Consider the following 18,356-nt stretch of genomic DNA (forward strand, 5'->3'; position numbering starts at 1 on the left):
GTGGAGTTTAAATGCTGGCCTTGTCTCAGCCTCTGGCGTGTCTGTTCCTTTTTTCTGCTGGTTGGCGTTGACATGCAGCATTCCACTCTACGCCAGACGCGCTGCTGCGTTACTAGATTCTGTCAGGGTTGTGTCTCCGGCAGTTGCTATTTACTTTCAGCACGTACTGTATTTACTTGCTGCCACTGGCCCTGAAGGCAGCTCCGAGTCCCTGGAAAGCAGGGGGGTGGGGGGTTGAGGCCGGTAAGCTCCTCAGGCCGGGACAGGGTCAAATGCCAGGGGGGATCCTACAGGTCTGATACCTGCACCAATACTGTGTATGGTACAGTAGTACTGCGAAAGGGTTCACGGGTCCACATTCTTCTTGGTCCAACCTCGTCGTCAGTCTGAAGTGGTCACCACATTCTGATTTGAACCTACAGAACTTTCAAAGTTTATTCTTCACCCTCTCACTCATAATCCGAATCCGTTTTGTCATTGAGTTCCGACGCCCGTGTTCAGAATCACAAGGCAACGAAACCCAAAGCACATTATGTGAAGGGAAAAGTGAGGACGAAGAAGAAAATTCCTATCGACACTTCTTCAAACTTGAGTTTGCTCTCACACCTCGCTCCAACTCATGAGCACATTTCTCAAGAATGGCCCGGCCACAAGGCTGTTGTGTCGCACCTGTCGCAGAGCACAATGGCAAACGGCGTCATTTTCGCATGGCCAACCCCCAGACAGCAACCTGCAGTGGAGGCGGCACTATGCAAGCAAGGCCATCAGACCGAAATCTCCACGGCCCGCAAGGCACTCACCAACTGCATCATCGTCGTCATCACCATCCATACCAATACCCTCATCCTCATCTCCAGGACCAAGGCTCTCTGCTAGAGGGGGCCCACCAGCCGCACCAACGACGAGAGACCCAGAGAGGCTCATCTTCTCGGCCCGAGACGTGCCCACCCTGCCGGAATGGACGACCAGCCTCGAGGGTCTCGGGAACGGCGACCTCACACCCATACAATGTATGGAGGGCGCACTGCGTTACGTATCTATTGCCACGCAGCATGAGAGTGCCTGGCGGGGCAGGCTCGAAAGAGGTATGTCAGGCTGATGAGAATCCTTGAGTCGATGGCTGGCAAGCTTTTTGTGTGCGTGTGTGTACATATATATATATATATATATAAGTCCCAGGCTAACAATGCCCTCTTCTCTCAAGACTACAACCTCTCCCCATACATGCTGCACTGGATCGGCATCCTCCTCCTCACCGCCAACACAGCCACGCGCTGGCGCCTAGGCACGCACATGCTCCGTTCAGCCTCCGAGCAAGGCTACAGCCCCTCGACCCTGACCCTCGTCCGCACCTTCAGGAGCATGCCGGACAGGATTTTCCAGGAGAGAGCCGCCGGCACGAGGCTCTTCCAGTCCGCAGACGCCCGCTTCAGGGAGCTGCTCCGGCAGGGCACCGATCCGGATGCGCTCACCCTGCAGGGCATCATCGAAGCCAGCCACGGCGACGACCTCAAGAGGGCCCTCGCCATGTTCAGACGCGCTACCGAGGCATACTGGAAGGCACACCCACCGTCACGACCACCAGCAACCCCCTCACCACCACCACCGCACGATTCCTCCAAAGGCCTTGTCAAGCAGTTTACCCTCCCAGCCCCGCGTGAGCCCCTGTGGGAATGGGAGGTCAGCTGTGTGCTGGGCCAGGCCGACATCCTGCGCCGCCAGGGCGAGAAGCGCGCCGCCGAGGAGCTGTACAGGGTGGCCGCCCTGGAGCTCGACAACCCCCGCGCGTTCCTCGAGCTCGCGCGCCTGATGAGTGGTCCCCGCGACAGCCCCGAGCGGCGGGCATACCTGCTCAAGGCAGCCATCTCCGGGGAGGTAGAGGCATGCCGGGAGATGGGCAAGCTGGAGAGGCTGGCCGCCGAGGACAAGGCTCTGCCCGAGAGGGAGAGGGCCGACCATGTGCTGATGAGCAAGGAGTGGTTTCGTCTTGGCGAGGGAGACTACTTGGCGGCTGTCAAGGCAGAGGATCTCGCCGGCGCTGGTGAAGCATGAGTTGACTAGTGGGTGTGTGATGAGGCAGAGAATCAACATTACGTGGTAGGAAGAACACAGCCTTTGGCAGTCCCAAGATCTTCTTTACGCACGGTTCTCGATGGCTTCATCTTTGTCCTTGAATGGGCCGCCCCCGTCACAAGGTGAAACCCATCGCAAGGGCCTAGAGGAACTTGAAGGGAACCAGATTTCTTAAGCTCTTGAGTGCGCTATATAAAACTACATACATTGCTAAGTAGTTCCCCAGGGATCGCTGGCCTTTGGTGGTTGACCTGCAGGACAGAACGGCCCTTGAATTGGTCATGGCTGCGGCTTCTTCATCGGCTTCTTCTCTCTCTTCAGCCTGGAAGATGAACAACTGAAAAAAAAAAAAAAAAAAAAAAAAAAAAAGACAATACAAGAATCTCTAGGCACCTACCCCCTCTGGGTGCAATCAATCAATTCACAAATAAAAAGCTAGAGAAATGTTCAGACGACAACCACACCGCAAAACGCCACCACCGCGCCGCACACACCAGCAATTATCGCGAATCATAGGCATGCACCTTGATACGGCCGGGGAGAGAGAGAGAGAGAGAGAGAGAGAAATGAAGAGGCTACCTGATGGAGGCAATACGTCCGAGGCTGCAGATCAAGGTTTCAGACCGGAAAGAAAAAGAAAGAAATAAAAAAAATAAAAAACAAGAAAAAAAGAAACAAAGAAACCCGGTTACCAAGCCTTTTCCAGTCTATAGACCCGGAAAACTTTGGGTTACACGCGCTTGCGATCTGGACTGGAGGGGGGGGCAACATTCTAAAGTCCTGCCGCTCTATTTGATTTTCTTTCTTCTTCCCCTCATGCATGGCACGCACACACACCGGTCGCCTTCGAGCCTGGCTTGGATCCGCTATTACGAGGTTGTCTGCGCTGCTAGGGGATTTTTGGTCGTCAACACACGCAGATTGGCAGCCAAACCAAAAGCTGCAAGCAAAATGGTCTGCGCATCGGATCCCCGGGTGACACGCGCGTCCCCCCAAAGAGTGTTTGTATCGAAAAGTGGCAGGCATCTCAAATGATTCGTCACCCTCCTCACCACACGCCTGCCATCATTGTCTCATCATTTCATTACTACTTCCTCCACACGACAATCGATCAGGACGGGTCCCGCCACCGCCGGTAGCCCTCCCCCCTCCCCCAACCTCTCATATAAGGCCGTGGCTGGCTTACGTGGTAAAAGCTGTTCTGCAAATCCCCATCACGCAAATCAAAAGCAACGCACCAGCGGGAACCAAAGCACGGGACTCTCCCCAACACCGGGGAAAGAAAAAGAAAAGAAGAAAAAACCTTTTAAGCCAATAATAATACTGGTGTTGTCTGTCTTGCAGGCTGGACTATCAATATCTGATACACTGGCGAGATCGGGTGGCTTACCCCTCCATGTCATCCTTCATACGATCCGGTCTAACGCCATGCGCTCCGGCCTTAGTTGGTTTTGGTTTTTTTTCTCTTTCTCTTCTTCTTTTCTTTTTCTTTTCTTGCCACGTCTGTACTATTAGTGAGGCGAGGCGTCGTGCTATCGGGAAACAGGCAGGTAGTGGGAAGGGGGCGAGCTGAAGCCGCTCTGTAAAAGCGAGCAGCTCATGAGAAACCTGGACAGGGGAAAAGGCGCGTGACTAGGGACCGCTCCCTGAGTAACCACTCGGACTCTGCTTGCTTGGTTTTCTTCTTTTTCTTTTTTCTTTTTTCGTGAAGGGGGGTGTAGACTCGAAGAAAGTCGTCTGGTTTTTTTCTTTGCAAGTTCACCCGTCTTTGTTACGTTCAGTGTTCTGGTAAACCAAGGGGGAGAAGAGAGGGGGGGGGGGGGAACAAAAACAGAAGCAAGCTTGGTCCCCCCCCTCTACGACTACAGGTTGATATTCTGATCGTCATACCTGCATTCGAAGATAATTTAGCCATTTTATGCATGCTTCATCTCCCTTTTGTGACTAATCACAAGCGGCAGAGAGAGAGTGTGTGTGAGAAGAGCGGTCTCTATTTCCCCCACACCCCCCGACATCAGTCGATATGGGAGCCAAGAAGTGAGACATCGGCGAGCTGGGCGACCTCGCTGCCTGCCAACGGCAAGAGGGGGTGCAGAGCTGTTTAATGCAAATGGACGTCATTTTCCCTGGTTTTTCGAGTAATAGTATCTTCAATAGGGCGTGATTTCACCCGGATTAGGTATCGATAGGCTCTGCTGCTCAATATATTACCCGTGCTGGGACGGCCACTCGAGGAGGCGTTCGGTCGAGGCTAGGGAGGCTAGGCGGGGGGAGGACGACAATCTCAGCTTTCGAACCGAAGAGGAGCTAAAGAAAGAGAAGGAAAGGAAAGGGAAATGGGCCATGTGGGGAGGCAGGCAGTAGAGTCAAAGCTCTGAGACTGTCAAAGGACGGGACGGGGCGGGGCGGAAATGCTGTGCTCATCGTTAACGAGAAGAGCATGAATTGGTTGTATTGTTTCATCACGGGCTTTTGCCCTTGGTTTGAGGTCGATCTAGACCTGAATGCATAGACTGCGCTCATCAGGCGTATCCCATACTGGCGTCGAATCCGAGTCTCTTCCCTGGGTTTGCTGTTGCATATGCCCTCTAGGTTTTCGAGGCACAGTGTCGGCCATCTATGATGACGGAGGGCAGGCGTCCTCGATAGTTCTCTGGAGTTTAGCATTCGCTTTATTTTTTCTTTCAAAGTCCAACACGCGCAAGACCAAACAACTTACTAGAGAGAAAGTTAAGAGGGGAAAAAACAGAATTCGTTCCCATCTATTGATAAAAGGGCTTAGGAAAAAAGGAGAGAGCTGATTACGTTGCGCCATTTGCGTGAAAGTCATGCCCGAACCTCATGTCTCATATCCCGCTGAGGGGAATTCCCAAGCCACTCAACTGATATGCGAGCGAAGGGATTTTTTTTCTCCCCTCCATTGTTGCAGCTCTTCCAGAAATCTTACCGGTGGCCGTCGATATGAGATCCGCTGTCCAGATATATATATATATATATGGGCATCACTCTTCTCAAAGTATAAACTTTTGTTCCACTGTCTCAACGCCCTTGTCATTTCATCATTGTACGAACCATATATTTTAGCGCCGTCGATTTGTTGCTGCTTCTTTAGCCTTGTTTCCATTTCAACCTGACCCTCCTGCTTTTTAGATATGAAGCCAATATCTCCGTCTCGTGTGATATGATGCCGCCTAAATCCCGAAGAGAAGAAAAGGAAAAAAAGGAAAGACGGGAAGAAAATTATATATAACGCCATGTCGTACCACTGATGAGCTGAGTTCATGAAGACTTGAGACACAATGTGTGATATGGTATGAAGAGAAAAGCCGGATGAGATATCGTAAATGAGCGTCGAAACCCGATGCTTCAGGTAAGAAAAGAAACGTGTGAAGAATCCGGTGGTCAACTTCGGGAAAGGACCCCGGGAGCAACAACACCCTGGAGCGTGGGCCGCTCAGCCTTCAGGTAGGAGAAGGACAAAGAGTCTGAAAGGATATATGTCACTGGCTGGTTCTCGTCCGCTTCCTGCGGGAAGTTCCGCCCTCGTCCGAATAGTCTCCGCTGTCTTTCCTCCTCCAGTCCCTCCCGTCGTTGCCTTTCTTGGTCGGGATGTTGCAGCCCTGTTCCCGAAGAGCTTTGGCCAGAGGAGTCGACTCTGACATGCCGGGGAATTCCTTGGCATTGAACGTCTGGAACACATCCGATAGTACCTCAACCTTGACGGGCGACTTGGTCTGTGGCCGCGGATTGAGGGCGACGAGGCTGAACTTGAGTCGATACCGACCGGACGTCCTGCACGAAACGTCCGGGAAACAGAAAAAGCAGCCCTCTTGGTCATGTTCGTCGTAACCCACAAATGGGGAGGCCACCAGGTTGCCCATCAGTCGCTTCTGGCGCGTATATTCCTCAGGCATTCCCGACAGGTCCTGGGTACCATCCTCGCTCCATATGGAGCAGTGGATGATGTTTAATGGGTTCCTCAATCTCTGCCTCATCTCATAATGTGAGAGACTGGGGCCTGTGATGAACAATTGTACGATGGGCGGTGGGTCGATGACTCTTCGGTCCCTGTCGCCGAATCCACAAGACCGGGCGCTGACGGGCTGCTGTCGTAGGATAACACGGTATTCCATAGGTGGTGGGTTTGTCGCGGCCATCGTGGGCATCGTGAGCATCGCTGGCATCGTGGGCACCGTTGGCACCGTTGGCACAGGTGGCATTGGTGCCTTGCCTGCTGCCTTTGCCGAAATAGTCTCATTGTTGAGCAGTGACTGCACGGCCATATTGCTGCGAGGTTCTTGGGGCCGGGGCACGAAGGCGGATTCTGACGGACTGCTGAGCCGCGAATCCTCAGGTGATCGAGTTTGATTGGAACTCGGAGGCGCTGGGCAATAGGTGTTTGGCTGGCTTCCTGGCAAGTTCGCCAGTGGAGGGGTCCTCATGGAGCCGTAGTGACCTGTTGTTGACAGAATCTCATTTGCATGTGTAGGTCTCAAGAGTTGAGATGAGCTCGTGTCGCTTCTGCCGTATGCAGCAGGACGAGACGACAAGTCCGCATCATTTCTGCTATACACAGCAGCAGGGTGAGGTGAGTCCGCATAGCCCCTGCCGTACATAGCAGGATGATGGGACGGGTCGGCTTCACTGCTTCTGCTGCCGTTCACAGCAGAAACAGTCGCCTGAGACGGCGGATTCCAGTAGTCGTGATACGGGCCTCGCGATGTCCCAGCAGCAACATGGTGGGGGTCACCAAAAGCGAGGGGGCCGGTCGGCGACGGTCGCTCGAGAGGGGAGGGCGTGGTTCCATGGCTGCTGCTCTGCGCCGACTCTCTCCGGGGCAGATACGATAATGTAGGTTGGGGTAAAGGCAGCCTCGCGGGGAGGTTCGGCGGCGTATATAGCTGAGGAGCCCGCTGCTCGCCTGCACCTGCTCTGAAGCCTGGGTAAGAAGAGCTCTGGTCAGGCTCCTCGACCGGATCGTGGTGCCATTGGCTCCAAGGTCTGGCCATAGCTCCCATCATGCTGATTCCGAGATTGTGTGTTGTGGTACCACTAAGTGGTCCTGGGATCTGGGACGATGAAATATCCGCGCCGGAGAGAGCCGTTGACGCAAAATCCAGCAACTCTAAGCGATGGAGGAAGACGCCGGCGTGGGGTCCATACATTGAGGGCACACGTAGCGCCAGACGCGAGTCACTGTGTGTGACCCTTTCCCGCCGCGTCTTGCTGTGTCTTGGGGGTCTAGATCATGATACAGCCCTGGGTACACTCGCGGAATTATGTGTCGAAAAAGTAAAACGTCGGCGTGGGTGGACAAGAAAACAGGGGTTGGTATTAGGTAAAGGGCAGTCTGCATATAGCCGCTTCGAGTGACTTGCCCAAAGAGCAGATATCCTCCTATGTCAATTCCCTGGCCCTCAGCGGTATGTACAGGCCGCGTCCTCGCAGGGGGAAAGCGGGAGGACGCAGATGTCAAAGAGAAATGAAGCAGCTGTCGTCGACATGAAAAGGGTTGACTCGGTGAAGGAGGCCTGGTCAGCCCTTTTGAACCCGAGAGACGAATAGTCCTGCGACAGCTATGGCGAAGGAGGATATACGCAGGGAGATTGGCTTGCGTAAAGAGAGAGGAGGGGGGGTGAGGAGGGAAATGCAGCTGGTACCGGAACAGGCGATGTTGATTCTGATCATTGATGGCGTCCTCTGCCGATAAGCCCCCAGGCTCACGCAGGGTACCACCGCAAGTGTTTGTGATGAGGCGGCATCCCAGATGAGCGGCGTGCAGTGGCGTACCAGCCCGGGAGGACATGCTGTATGTGCTATAAGGGATCTCATCAGTGATGTGATTAGTAGCATTCTGAGAAGTCCTGCACAGGCGACCACCTGGTTTTGTACCGTTGTGGGAAGATCCCATCCCCTCTGAACATGTACTGAGCATGAAACAATGGGTTGGAGGCCAAGAAGACTGCACACCCAGAGAGGTGGCTCGACAGCGGCATGCCTCTCCGTCGACCCAGCAGCAGCATCTCCTGCAGGTTGGGGTGTATTGGTCAGATGGGAAAGCGACTGCGGCCGGCGATGCGTTGGCTGCTCATCTCTGCCTCTCCCAAGCCGTGCAGGTGCAGCATGTGCAGTGGGAAAAGGCGGGCAGGGCAGGGGTGCCGTGCAGCACACGCCACCTGTAGGAGCTTGCAGTCGGGCTAAGTTCCAAGTACCAGGATTTATGTGCGCGAGGCTACCCCCAAAGTACCTGCTGTGCTTTGAATGTGAGCGAGAAAGCCCGGCAACGGGTCTGTTACTAGGATCCAGGTTACCATTGATAGGGCAGTGGCCGTATGCATGCATATGCACTGAAAATCCACCCTCCCCACCCCATTTCTCCTTCAAATGTATGCAGCGTCCAGTGGGACCGGGACTACCAGCGGGTTAGACCTTGCTTTCCTACATGTCTGAGCTGCAACCCCCCATCGTGGAGGGATTTGGCGTCTTCGAATCTTGTAGAAACCCAGGAAGCCTCGACAACCGGGTGATCGGTCGATTCACGGCACAGGGTCCGGGCAAATCAAAGCTGAGCAGCGTGGGATCCCTCGGGCGGCACCTTAGCCAATTAAGTGACATCAGTGGCAGTAATGGCGGTCGGCGTGCCGCCTTTTTCTGAAAAGATTGTCCTGCGACTGTCACAGGTGACCTGGCTACGTCCATTTATCTCGGCCAGATGGGGCCGTCGTCCTTCGAGATCGGACACGGATACCGCCCCATGGTCTGTCCCATGGGACAATAACCATAGATGAATAAGTATCTGCCTGGCCCGGCTGGCGAAGTCAAAGGCTGGATGTGTCAGATTGGGCTGGGCCACACGGTCCGAGCCCCCGGCTTTTATCAGGGGATGCCATTACTTCGCGCCATCTTCAGCCTCTCAGCATTCCTTAAAGCCCTTTGATGACCGCCATGGATAGCCCTGTTCGAGGATTTGTTTCTTGCTTTTCGCCATGAAAACGCACTTTGTTCGAAACTATCCAGAGACATCTCACATTGCGGCGCTTATAGCTCAACTCTTATGCCGTGTAGACATGTCGGGAAGGGGGGGGGGGGGCTCGTTGCTGTAGAAGCTTTGTGAGCACCTTTCATTTATGCTCGCCCCACGTTAGCCTTTCATACATGGACAGCGACATGAAAGGTGTTGTAACTCGGAAGTAACTCACTGCATGGGGTACGAATGGATACGTAACTTATGTAGTCTGTGCAGTCCTCATTCCTGGGTTACCAGGAAACATCAGACACGGTAATGGAAAACCTGTGCCGGCATCTAGGGTCGGTCCCCAGGGGTAGGGGGCCCTGGTTGTGTTCAAGAGCTGATGGTGTGCGGCATGACTGCTGGGTACGATGCGTGGATGCTTCCAGTGCTGTGATGAGATGGCAACCATGTTGCAGTATCTTGCAGCTTGAAGGTGGTCGTGTCCGTAGATCAGGTTGATAGAATGTTCGAAAAGGGCCAATGGGCCGAGTTAGACCACGCAGATCGTTGCTCCATAACACCACCTCATGGCCCATGGGAGGTGCAATATGATGACAAGCTGCATCCCGTCGCTAAGCACACCGGTACTGGAGACCAGATCCGGCGGGAACACGTCTTGTGCAGTTGGCAATCTGTAGGTTGGAGGGGGGTGAGCCTTGATGTGAGGCGCCCTATTGCGTTGCTCCTCAACACGATCCGAGGACGTAGTAGGGCCGGGGGACTGTTCTTGCAGCCGACCCTGTTTCCCCACTCGTCCCTCTGTTTCATCATAAAGAGAGAAAATGATGAACCCTGGTTCCAAGGTTGAGGGCTGTAGGACTCGGTGAGAGTGCACTCACGAGTAGTGAAATAGGAGGCGAGCCTAGTCTGAGCCTCGTAAGGAGGTCAGGTGCAGTACGTAGTATTCTATGTGCCCCCTTCATGATTAGGCAAACTTGCAGCTGTGATGCTACGCTGCAGTGACAGATATGGTTGCATGGGCCAGGAAGTCCGTGATGGTAATAGTTCCAGATATCTGGGTTTCCAGTGTGAACCATCCAATGTCAAGACGTAAGCCGGGTTACTTCAGTGGCAGAGCATCCACACACCATCCATGAGAATGTGCTGATGAGCGAGTCCATGACGATGAGTCCTGAAGTCAGCCTCTCTGGTGGCCTTTGAATCCCAAAATGGCTTTTCCGTGAGGCGGCCAGGAGTACATCTGGTGTTCCGCTTCAAGAGGACCGGGGCTCTGATAACTGTCTGCATCGGTCTTGCATTTTCTTTGTAAGCATGCAGAATTCAGGAAATATATAAAGGAGGGGGTATCAGTTTCTTCCAGGTTCATAGAGTGAGCGGTGAGGAAATGAAGGGCTTGGGCTCTGGGATGAACGTGCACAAGAAAAAGAAAGAAAAAGAAGAAAAAACAAAAGTTCCAGGTCGTCTAAAGTGACTTTCTCAAGACAGGGGCTGCCCAACCTTGAATGAGGCTAGGGCAGCACCAAATGTTCCTTCTGAAAAGAGAAGCAACAAGGTGCAATGGCACCAATTCCTTTTCTCCAGACGAGATGGGCCCACTGGCGGCAAGTGGGGCCGTCCCCTCAGTGAGGAGCTTGGGCCAACTGCTTAATCGCACCTCCCTGACACATTCTGCCCTTCTTCTTCTTCTTCTTCTTGTTGTTGTTGTTGTCTTATTCGAAAGTCTTCTCCAGGAAGATGGAATGGTCACCCTGACCAGGCCATGACCCTGCACCGACACTCATTACTGTTCCAGCCCTTTCCAAGTTGCCATCAGACTGACTCATCAAAGTTCTGCCCCCTGTGTTCGCCCGCCCGCCAGCCAGCCAGACGACTACCCACTGTGACCTATCCACCGCGCCTTGGTGGTCCAGCAGGGCTCTACTTCTATGTAGGTATTATTCATAAGTGCTTTTATGCATCAGGCCACCTTTCTCCTGAACCGAGGTTGAGAGGGTGGCATTCGGCCATAATGATGGAACTATTGGCGGGAACAACCACCTTGGATTCTGCACCACACATACGCAAAGTACATACTTGCTACGTACTATATTATTTCATCACCATTTAGGCTTTTCTTCGTACCCGCAGCACGGTAACAATGTTCCCACCCCTACCAGCAATTCTGTAGGTGTTCAGAAGGGGGGGGGGGGCGGAAGGGTGGGCGCAGTACCCCTTGTTCTTGATGCTTGCTGCTGCCATCCATCAATAACACTTCTTGTCTGTCGTGGGTAAACGCACGGCTGCGCTGGCACCACAAATGCGGTCTCGCCTAGCGGCCTCGCCCGCCGCGCCTCGGCTGTCAAATGTGATAGCAATCGTGATCCGTTTTGCTGTACATTACGGTGCAAGACCTTCCTACCCCTAGGGGAAGGAAAAGGTCATTTGTTGTGTATCCAGTCATTTCTCGTGTGACACACTCTCGGCAGAGTCCCGAAGTATCACTCAACTCGCCCTCATTCACCGTCCTGGGTAAGTTCGATCCAAGCCACAATACTTCGCAATGTGGATCGTGTGCCGAATGTGCCGGTCGTGTCCCCGCTCAACGCCACTTAAATGTAGACCTGTCCATTCGATGGAACACCTGGGTGGACCAGTCGGAGCTTTTTGAGCAGACAAAGTTGGCCGAGGCAGTACAACCTTGGAAGACGAACGGGGTCAATCCCCGGAGAGGAGGTGTGGTCTGTGGGCTTCACTCGCTTGGTACGGAGCATATGTACTGGCCAGGCGAACCTGGAAAGTCCCATGTACTTCTGGATATTTCCACTCCACCTTCATCTTTCATCTGGAGCATGTCCAGCCGAAGAGCCATGTCGAATCTTGGCGATCAAAGCCTGCCGGTCATCAAATACCCGGCCGCAGGGGGGTGGTGGTTGAGTGATTAAGCATAATGAGATCAATTTAATACAGACTGAACCACATTAGGAGAATGAATGGAAGAAAACCATGAGCTCTGCTTTGCTGATCACATTGACTAGAAAGGTGTCCATGGACTATAAATGAGACAGATCAGCCGTATTCAAATTGACATTCAGCCAAAGCTCATCTGTTGATGGATCCCAGAGACTTTTCTTTTGGGCGATGGGCCAACTCTAGTAACCCCAAACTATCGCAATAGTCTCTTGCCCAGCCGAGAGTTTTCAGAAATGCATTGATCCCACAGCCTTGGCTGACATACGGGGTTGAAAATGGCCGAATCGGGACATTGCAATTTTGTGGTGCGTTGATAATACATCCTGTTTCCCGCGACAGGCGAAGCATATCTGGTGTACCCAATTTAAGAACGCGAGGCGGATGAAAGGGGAAAAATTGGAATGCAACAAGACCTGGAAAGGGAGAGAGGGCCCTGATAGCAAATGTGAATGTCATCTGGGACCGAATGGTGGCCAGAGCCTGGATGAACCAGACTCACAAGGAGATAAGCCACCTCATCATCCGAGGGAGTAGTCAAAGTGTATTTACTGCCCTTTGACGTGTTCAAGCCTCCCAGACCTTTTGCTTTCCGCTCGTAGAACGTAATTTTCGAGAATAGGCATATCATTTACCCGACCTACGACTCCCCAAGTCACCACTCCTCTGGCTACAGCGCCCTGTTTCTGTTTCTGTTGATTGTACAGAGCGCCAAATGCCCAACTAGCTGGCAGACCGTCCGCCAAGGTAATCGGCACAGCCTGACCTTCCAGTCCTGAGATGCAAAGCTCACATAGCATCCGGATGCAACCTCGCTTTTCCTCCCACATGCGACGGCTACTCTGTACTACCACGCCCGTTCACCCCTTTTCACGTACAACGTGATCCGAGCTATCAATCAAGGTACCCTTAACTAGTATCTTTCATGCTGTGACAGGTGTGACGAAGAATCTCAAAGTTGGTCAGCCACGTTGTTGTAACCCTACAATGTTGACGACAAGACACGCTCCAAAGCCCGGAGGATCTTGGATTCTGAATGGTGGTTGTCACGAGGTTGAAAACAGTTTGCCAACATGAAAAATAGATCGAGTCAAGTCTGAAAAAGTAAAGCTTTATGTTATCACAAAATTGTATGCGCCTCCAACTAAAACCGTGTCTGAGGTCCGCGACGTTGAAAGAAGGAGGAGGTCCAACGAGGCTGACCAAGTATGAACCTTGAACCCTGCTCAGACTTACTGCACTTAGTCATCCGGGGGACCCCCCGTTCATATCGATAACAAAAAAGTTCAGATTTTCATCAACATCAACAACAGCCAGTACAAATTTTTGTGAGGCAGGATAGTGCTGCTTTCTCGCCTTGATAATCAACGAACATTCTTCCATCCAATTGCTCGCAACAATCTCTATCATTCTTTTCCACAAAGACCACAGGGGACCACGAAAAGGACTCAGCCACGCACAAAAACTATGGCCAAGGGTACCAGATCTGCAACCTCGACCCCGAGTTCCAAGCAAGCCGTTTCGACGACGCCCAAGTCAAAGTCCAAGGTCACAACGCCCAAGTCCGCTCCACCTGCCGTGACCCTCCCAGTCGAAGAACCAGCCCTCGAACACGATGACAAAAACACCCCAGAGGCAGACGCAGAGTCCGACACAGAAGCAGTAACGGCAACCCCCTCAGCCCGCACACCCAAGCGCAAGGCCCCTCAAGACGGGCTCACGTCAGCCCCAGCAAGCAGTAGCAGCAAGAAGAGCAAGAAGCCCAGAGTGGCCAGTCACACCACCGAGGCGACTTTTACATCTTCTGCAGGGAAGAAGTCGTCCCTAAAGCGCAGCGACATCCAGGCAGAAATCCCCATCTCCGCGCCTGCGACTGGGAAACATATCCGATTCGACGATGACGACGGCGATGATGATGATGGCGGCAAGGGCCCGAGCGAATTCTATACGCCGTTAGAGGGGTCGGCACGGAACGCTCTCGACGCGCGGCTAGCCGGTGGGAAGGCAGAGGAAGAGGGACGAGAAGAGGAGGCAGAAGAGGACAGCGACGACGAGGCGCCCGAAGCCGTCTCTACCTCCACGTCAGCAGCCCAGGCTGCCAAGTCCGCAGAGGCCGCCGCGCGAGCCGCAGAGCAGCAGCAGGAGGAGCTGCGGCGCAGAAGACAGGAGCGCGACGCGAGGCTCAAGAAGCAGACCGAGGAGCGCAGGAAGACAAAGCAGCAAGCCACCGCCGCCCGAGCCCAAGCACAAGCACAAACACAAGCAGACGCACCAGCTCCAGCAGGCGAGAGCCACCACAGTCACCACCGCCTACCCGACATCAGCACCGCAACCACCTCCTCGCGCAAGCGCCTCGACAGGCGCACGAACCTGCCCGCTGTGCTGCCGGACGAGTTCCTGGCCTCGGACTCTGAAGCCGACGACGACGACGACGACGACGACGACGACAACGCCGCCGCCTCGCGTCCCAGGAAAATCAAGTTTAATACCGCCGCCCGCCAGGTGACGAGGTCGGAGGCCCGACGTCCGGTGGATCAGCGCCTCGGGGACGCAGTGTACCGCGTGATGAAGAAGCAGGGCGATGGGAAGCTTGCGCCCAAGGGCGGCAAGTACAGTCGGAATGCGAGGGACATGCTGCTGGCCCGCGGGAGGACAGGAGGTGTCAGTGGTGCGAGAAAGGGGTTCCTGGTGCGGCGGTGATGGGAGAGCGTTCATGGGCAGAACACTCGTCGGAGTTTATGGCTGAGAGACTGGTCCAAGGGCGAGATTTTGGTGCCTCGGTATCTATCCCAGCCAAGCGTGTGCTACGTACCTGGTATATACCCACGACGCATATTTGGACAGAGAAAAACAGACTTCAAGTTCTATCTTGCTATCCTGCTCAACGTGAAGACAACCAAGAAGCAACGACCAATCTCCATTTTCAGGAGGGACACACAAAGAGAGAGAGAGAGAGTGTGTGTGTGTGTATGTGTGTGTGTGGTAAGAGGTCCGTCTAGAGAACAGGCATCACCTTCTTCGCATATTTCTACACCTTTGAGGCTTTGTGAGATAATTATCAAATACTATTTATACGATGTATATCATAAATATACCTTTACAGAGATCATCAGCAGTGAAAAAATATGTCCGCCCCAAAATAATCCTCGAAAGCCTTATCACATTCCCAGGGCTTGGTCGGCCCATTTAGCCAGCATTGCCCAACTGTCCCTGGCCAAACACCAAGCGCCCACTTCAGCAAAATCTTGCTGCCCTAGAAGAATATAGAGAGGAAAGAAAAGGGAGAGGACATGAAAAAATCATCCAAGCCTTGCTTTTGCTTGTGGTATAAAGCCTCCGGAATCCCTTGAGAACGCCAGCCCAGAAAAGTTTGAGTGAGACAGTCGTGTGCCGACTTCTTTGAAAGGAAAAGGTTGTGGGCGGAGGAAAACAGTCCATCGCGAGAGGGTATCTAAAACCAAAGGAGGGAAAGAACGAAAAATTAAACAAGAAAACAGAACAGTGATGCTTCTGTGACCGCGAGTGCAATAGATAGATGGTGTATAGTCGTAAGTTTGTTTTAGCTTGGCAGCCAATGAGGAAGAAGAAAAGAATGGAGAAAGAGGGAGTCTCATATCCCGGGGGGCATTGCATCAGGAGGAGGATTTCGTCTCTCAATGCGAAAACTTTTACATTAGCCAACTCATGGCCAAAACCGCAGACGTCGTAACGATCAACAACCACGGCGACGATGACGACCACGACCCTTGGCGTAGTGCTGAGAAAGCCCCGCTGGTAGTCATGGCCTCGGCCAGGGTGGTGTTGGCAAAGGTCGGGCCACAAATGACATCGACATCCTGAGCGGCGCTCACGTAGGTGTTGGCGATGGGCTGTTTCCTGTTGGCGGTGGCGACGTGGTATATGCTCATGGTGTCCTGCAGGCAGCTTCCGCAGTTGGGGACGGTGCTGCCGGGCAGCGTTGAGTTGAGAGGCAGGAAATAAAAGTACGTCTCGGTAGGGTCAGTCGAGTTGGTAACAGCGTCGCCAAAGCAGTAGGCAGAGGTGTCGTCGTTCTTGAGACAGGTCGCGCTGTACACGACCTGGTAGGCGACCAGGCCCATGTAGGCATCTACCACGGTCGAGGTGCCGCCGTCGTAGTCATCCCCGCAGTTCTCGGTCTTGGTCAGGTTTGTGGCCACATCCGCTAGGTACGTCGCGCAGCTGGTGACATTGGCTGCACAGGCGTGGTCCAGGACTGTAGAGATAGTGACGAGGGACTCCTCAGCGGCGAAGAACGAAGTAGAGCCCTGGCAGTTGGGTGGTTAGTATGTGGGGGGATTTTTTAAAAAAAAAAAAATTTTTAAAAGGAGCAACATGCGACCCAGGAGTTGGGGTCTGCACTCACCTGAAGCAGCAGCGAGATGGGGTAACAGGCCTGAAACTCATCAGCCGCGATCATGTTGTCGATAAAGGTCGGGCAGGTCGAGGAGACGTAAGAGCTCGACAGCCCACCGTCAAAAAAGCTCGGTAGCGGGCTTGTCGAGACGGTCGCGGTGGAGGTGGAGGTAGACGTCGACGAGGCTGACGTCTTGGTCGAGGTCTCTGATTTCGAGCTCGCCTCGCTCGTTGCCGAGGTCTTCAGGGTCGTGGACGACTCGGTCGATACCGGGATTTTGAACGTCGAGGAGACGGTCTCCCGCCTCCTCAGCTCATGCTCTTCCGGTTGAAGCACCGTCCACACGCCCTCATTCTTCACCCGTATCCGCGTGTCGATCAAAAGCTCTGCTGCCTCTTCTACTCCTTCCTCCGCCATCTTCTCCACCTCTGCCGCCGCAGGTATAGGATCTGACGTCGGCGTCGGCTGCGGAACTCCGTCAAGAGCGGCCAGCTGGAGATCTGCAACAGCTGTGGGCTCCGGGAGCTCGTCGACCTGGTATGCCACGGCCACGGCCGCGAACGACAACGCAATGGCCAATGTCCTTGCCCATCGTGTCCGTGGTCTGTGGTGCGCTGTTGCTGTTGCTGCACAAGATTTGAGAGGGGTTGTGACCACGCCCGTTACGGCAGGTAGACGACGGTGACCGAGAGGCTTGAAGGAGGCCATGATTATAATGAGGCAGTAACACTATTAATATGCAACATGTGTGCAACGAGAGAGACGGTGGACCGGTGGGGAGGGGGATCGTCCCGTTGATGCTGATCGCGGCGTGCTTGTCAGCGATCGTCAATATCGGCGGTCGCAGATCTTTTCCCTTTGGCAGTATAGGCCGCAGCACAGGCCTCGCAGTCTCCTTGGTAAAGATTATATTATGTACGTTCGTCTATTTCTTCCGAAAAGATGAACGGGCCACACGCTCGTGGCAAGCGATGTTGGAAGGGGTGATCACCTGTGGGGGTGAAGGTAGATAGGTAGAACAAGAGAGGGCAAAAGAAAGAGAGAGAGAGAGAGCCGGGTTTTGACCGCTCCTGTGGATAGAAACCAGATGAAGTGAAGTGCCGTGCACGGCGAGTCCTCGAAGCCGACGGGAGGCGGCAGACCGGCAATAAAAATACCAAGGAGAGACGATAACGCAAGTCGCAGGGTACAGAGGGAGAGGTGACAAGGACTGCGCAGTACTATGGTACTCTCTGCGGAACCGGAATACCGAGGGAGAGGCCCGGTCAGAAGACGACAGGTGAGAGGCGGGCGGGGGCGTAAGAAGATGAATCTATTTACTGAGGGAGGGGGGGAGACTGTAAGGGTTGCAATGGCGGCTGGAAGAGGGGTCTCTGGTCGAAAGGGTGTACTGCTATGGTACTAAGCACCAAGTGAGTAGTGTCGTAGTATTGAACGCCTCGTGTCAAATCGAGAGCCGGTTCCTGACTAGGGGAGGAAGAGGCTCGCTCCCAAGGTGGATCGAATCTCCTGCACAGAGAAGGGGACCCGCGTAGTGTGCGTGTAGGAACCGTACCTGGTATATGGTACACCGTATGCAGGCAGGTCTGGCAGGTCGGGGTATATATGTCTTTGAGGGGTTCGGTTGTGCTGAAAACCCGAAAGAGGTGAGAAGTGAGAAGGGAAGAGAGGAGATCGAACTGGTCCTCACCCTCACTCACCCACACTTTGCTCACTCTGAACAAGTCGAGGTGGGAAAAGTGGCAAAGAGGGAGTCGCAAAGAACAAGAGAACAACACAAAACAAAACAAGAACGAAAAAAAAAACAAAAAATCCGATGTCGAAGTGAAACACACAGCAAATCATGAAGAGATAAGAGGCCCCATGAGAAAAGTCCAAGCTACAGGGCTCCAGAAGCTTGAAAAACGCAAAGGGCGGAAATGGGGCAGGGTAGAGAAAACAGGGACCACCCGGGAATGAGCAAACGGTAGCGTCAGGGGTTCAACCAAG

The 18,356-nt window shown here is 53.6% G+C and overlaps 3 protein-coding genes across 3 annotated transcripts; 1 reads left to right on the plus strand and 2 right to left on the minus strand.

Moving 5' to 3' along the window:
* Window positions 1-385: 385 nt before the first annotated feature.
* On the plus strand, window positions 386-2,052 carry M406DRAFT_284346 (uncharacterized protein; the record flags this gene model as incomplete). The annotated part of the gene is made up of 2 exons (XM_040918557.1): window positions 386-1,085; window positions 1,205-2,052. Exons 1-2 carry the CDS (start codon window positions 620-622, stop codon window positions 2,050-2,052), a joined length of 1,314 nt encoding a protein of 437 aa, XP_040780833.1. The 5' UTR covers window positions 386-619.
* A 3,521-nt stretch (window positions 2,053-5,573) lies between these two features.
* M406DRAFT_248501 (uncharacterized protein) lies at window positions 5,574-6,230 on the minus strand (the record flags this gene model as incomplete). The annotated part of the gene is made up of 1 exon (XM_040916535.1): window positions 5,574-6,230. The coding sequence occupies one exon, from the start codon at window positions 6,228-6,230 to the stop codon at window positions 5,574-5,576; it is 657 nt and encodes a 218-aa protein (XP_040780834.1).
* A 9,430-nt stretch (window positions 6,231-15,660) lies between these two features.
* M406DRAFT_270867 (uncharacterized protein) lies at window positions 15,661-16,721 on the minus strand (the record flags this gene model as incomplete). The annotated part of the gene is made up of 2 exons (XM_040918093.1): window positions 16,377-16,721; window positions 15,661-16,278 (listed from the first exon to the last, which is right to left on the minus strand). Exons 1-2 carry the CDS (start codon window positions 16,428-16,430, stop codon window positions 15,661-15,663), a joined length of 672 nt encoding a protein of 223 aa, XP_040780835.1. The 5' UTR covers window positions 16,431-16,721.
* Window positions 16,722-18,356: the final 1,635 nt, after the last annotated feature.

Source organism: Cryphonectria parasitica (genome assembly GCF_011745365.1).
Source record: "Cryphonectria parasitica EP155 unplaced genomic scaffold M406scaffold_1, whole genome shotgun sequence".
Classification (NCBI taxonomy): domain Eukaryota; kingdom Fungi; phylum Ascomycota; class Sordariomycetes; order Diaporthales; family Cryphonectriaceae; genus Cryphonectria; species Cryphonectria parasitica.